This window comes from Nematolebias whitei, chromosome 19 (genome assembly GCF_014905685.2).
Source record: "Nematolebias whitei isolate Nwh7 chromosome 19, NemWhi1, whole genome shotgun sequence".
Classification (NCBI taxonomy): domain Eukaryota; kingdom Metazoa; phylum Chordata; class Actinopteri; order Cyprinodontiformes; family Rivulidae; genus Nematolebias; species Nematolebias whitei.
This window is the reverse complement of record NC_056516.1, coordinates 33,183,153-33,186,002: the sequence shown is the minus strand read 5'-3', so window position 1 is coordinate 33,186,002 and position 2,850 is coordinate 33,183,153. Positions and strand designations below refer to the sequence as shown.

The 2,850-nt window shown below is 38.1% G+C and overlaps 1 protein-coding gene across 1 annotated transcript; it reads left to right on the top strand.

The window, feature by feature from the left end:
• The first annotated feature begins 798 nt into the window (after positions 1-798).
• Positions 799-1,480, top strand: LOC119425753 (cortexin-2-like). The gene has a single exon (XM_037693300.1). It carries the CDS (start codon positions 834-836, stop codon positions 1,083-1,085), a length of 252 nt encoding a protein of 83 aa, XP_037549228.1. The 5' UTR covers positions 799-833; the 3' UTR covers positions 1,086-1,480.
• The last annotated feature ends 1,370 nt before the right edge of the window (positions 1,481-2,850 follow it).

Sequence of the window (2,850 nt, the reverse complement as noted above, 5' to 3'; positions counted from 1 at the left end):
CCCAGAAATATGGGCCGAACCCAGAAATATGGGCCGAACCCAGAAATGTAGGCCGGTGTTGTGCCAAACATCAATGGGCTGCCAAATGGCGGCCGAGGGAGCATGTACGGGAGGACTTTAACAAGAATTTAACAAGATTAACACTTAAAACTTTTATTTGTTTGTTCGAAATTATAGTAAAGGTGTGTCTCAGTCTAACGTTTCCTTAATAAATGCACTTTGACGGTCAAATGAGCTGCATTTTGCCGGGGCGGCACATCGAAATGAAGCTGATTCAGTTGCTCCAGGTAGACGACAGTGGGAGTCTACCTGGAGTAGACAATTCAGTCTACAATTGTGTCATTAATAGCCACTTTTACCTATTACATAATACAAGGGCATGCCGTACTACTCAAGTGCCATCTAGTGTCTGAATATGGTGTTCAATATTTTCAGTCAGAATGAATGAAAACGATCATATCTCAGCCAATAATTGGTTTATAAATATGGGCAAAAAAAACATAAATACGTCACTTTGGCCTATAAGTCATAGGGCATGCAAATTATGCAAAAAATGTGACTTATAGGCCAAAAAATACGGTAGTGCTCTCAAATCAAAATTTTAAATTGGCAGCAGCATGGCAGTCCCCATCAAAGTTTCTCCAGGAACTTTCTAGTATCTACTAATGTTTAAGGATTTGATTTGGCACTAAATAAAGATTAAAAACTTTTGTTTTCTGTTTTGTTTTGCAGCCATCTTCTTTTTCCTGACTCGTCTGTTCTGAAGATGGTGCTCCATGGATAGGCGGGGATGGGCACAAACTGAACCGACCGGACTTCATCATCACCTGAACATGGCTGATGACCTCTACAGCAGCACCTTCTCTGCTTCCGAATCAGACTTCTCCTCTTCCTCCTCCTCCTCTGCCTCCTTCCTCACGCTCGAGCAAAGGGCAGCCTTTGTCTTCGTCCTCATTCTCTTCATCTTCTTGGGCTTGCTGATCGTTCGCTGCTTCAGGATCCTTCTGGACCCGTACCGCAGCATGCCGTCCTCCACCTGGACGGACTTCATGGAGAAAGACACCTTTGATTACCGGATTTCCTGACAGGCAGCCTGAGAGACAGCAACCCTGACAAACCAACGAGTGAACTGAGGTGACGATCATTATGAGATAAAGATGGGCAAAACACAAATGCACATTTTCTTTTTGGAGATTATATAAATAAAACCAGAACCGCCAGCTCTTACAAGCAGATTTTAAAGCATTCACAACATGGAGGTTGTTGAATCTGTTTTGGTTCTAAAACTAAACTCCGTCTTGTTAGACCATTAAGATTGTATCTCAAAGGGTTGCGACAAAAAAAAGGGCAAATGTCACACTCATCCAATTTTGGGTGTTTAATACCAAGTAACCAGTGAAGTGAGGGTGTGATTCATACGGTGGCCCTAAGGTGTAAATGAACAAAATTTGAAGAAAAGGAATTACATTTGAAAAAAGACAACAAAAATAACAAAAGCACAACATTTGAAAAAATAAAATTATATTTAAAAAAAATGAATTACATTAAGTCAAAGCGGAAGTGGACAAAGTGGAAGTGGCCGGAATCACATTCGAAAAAACAGAATTACATTTGGAAAAAAACGGACTTACATTTGAAAAAAGACAACAAAAACAACAAAATCACAACAACATTTGAAAAAAACGGAATTGCATTTGAAAAAAAACGGGCTTACATTTGAAAAAAGACAACAAAAACAACAAAATCACAACATTTGAAAAAAACGGAATTGCATTTGAAAAAACAGAATTACATTTGAAAAATAAAGTTAATAAATAATGATTATTATAATAAATAAATAAATAATAATAATAATAATAATAATAAAGCTAATAAAGATTTTTTTTTTTTTATTCCTCTTTGGCTTAATATAATTCCATTTTTTCAATTGTAATTCTGTTTTTTCAAATGTTCATTTACACCTTATGGCCACTGTAGATTTGCCTGTTTTTGAACATCAAGACTTTTTTGTGCGCCAAGCACAATATTTTGTTGCCCACGTCGTATCTGCCTGGGCAGCTGGCTCCACGTGTTAATCTACTGCAGTTTAGGAATGTAGAACAGGTAAATTGGAACCACATGGCAAAAAAAAATCCCAAACGGTTCAACGTGACTCTGCGACTATCGAGAGAAAAATTGTTGCAGAAATTTTCTGATTAAATTTACATAAGGCTGCAAGCCTCTCTGACTTAAAAGAGGACATTGATAACCCCGCGAACAATACGAGAATCCCTCCCGAATGTTGCTGGTCGACAAGTCGCAACCCGTGAGATCCCACTTTAATCGAAATGACAAACTGGACAAGTGTCTCTTCTAACTTTGACTTCAACACTTTTCTTTAACGTACAACTCAAATTGCTCTTAAAAACTCTTAGAAAGTTCAAATTAGCAAAACTTCAGCAAAGCATAGAAGCTCACAGGGACACTTTTTCTTGCAAAGCCTTTCGACAGATCTTAAAATATCTAAATATTGAGGCGTGTTATATTTGTTAAATCAACTGTTATAGAAGTAAAAACCAACAATTTGGAGTTTTAACTTTTGCTCCTGGACTTTCTAAGAAAACAGTTTATGCTCTCAGGCTTCATTTCTCTTGGAGACACTGGGATTGAATGTGAGTGGTGACAGCACCCACTGCAGTGGCAGGACAAAGAAAAGAAAATGTGCATTTTGTGATGTTCCTGCTTTGATTGTGATCGTCGCCTCGGTGTGCCCGGCAGGCAGCACATCTGAGCAGAAACACAGAAAGATTCAAAGAAGAAACATTTACTTGACAAAAAACAATAATTGAAACTTTTTAAGAGTGGCCAACA

Bases quoted from the DNA above. Each gene is read 5' to 3' on its own strand.
- LOC119425753 (XM_037693300.1), top strand. From the start codon at position 834: ATGGCTGATGACCTCTACAGCAGCACCTTCTCTGCTTCCGAATCAGAC.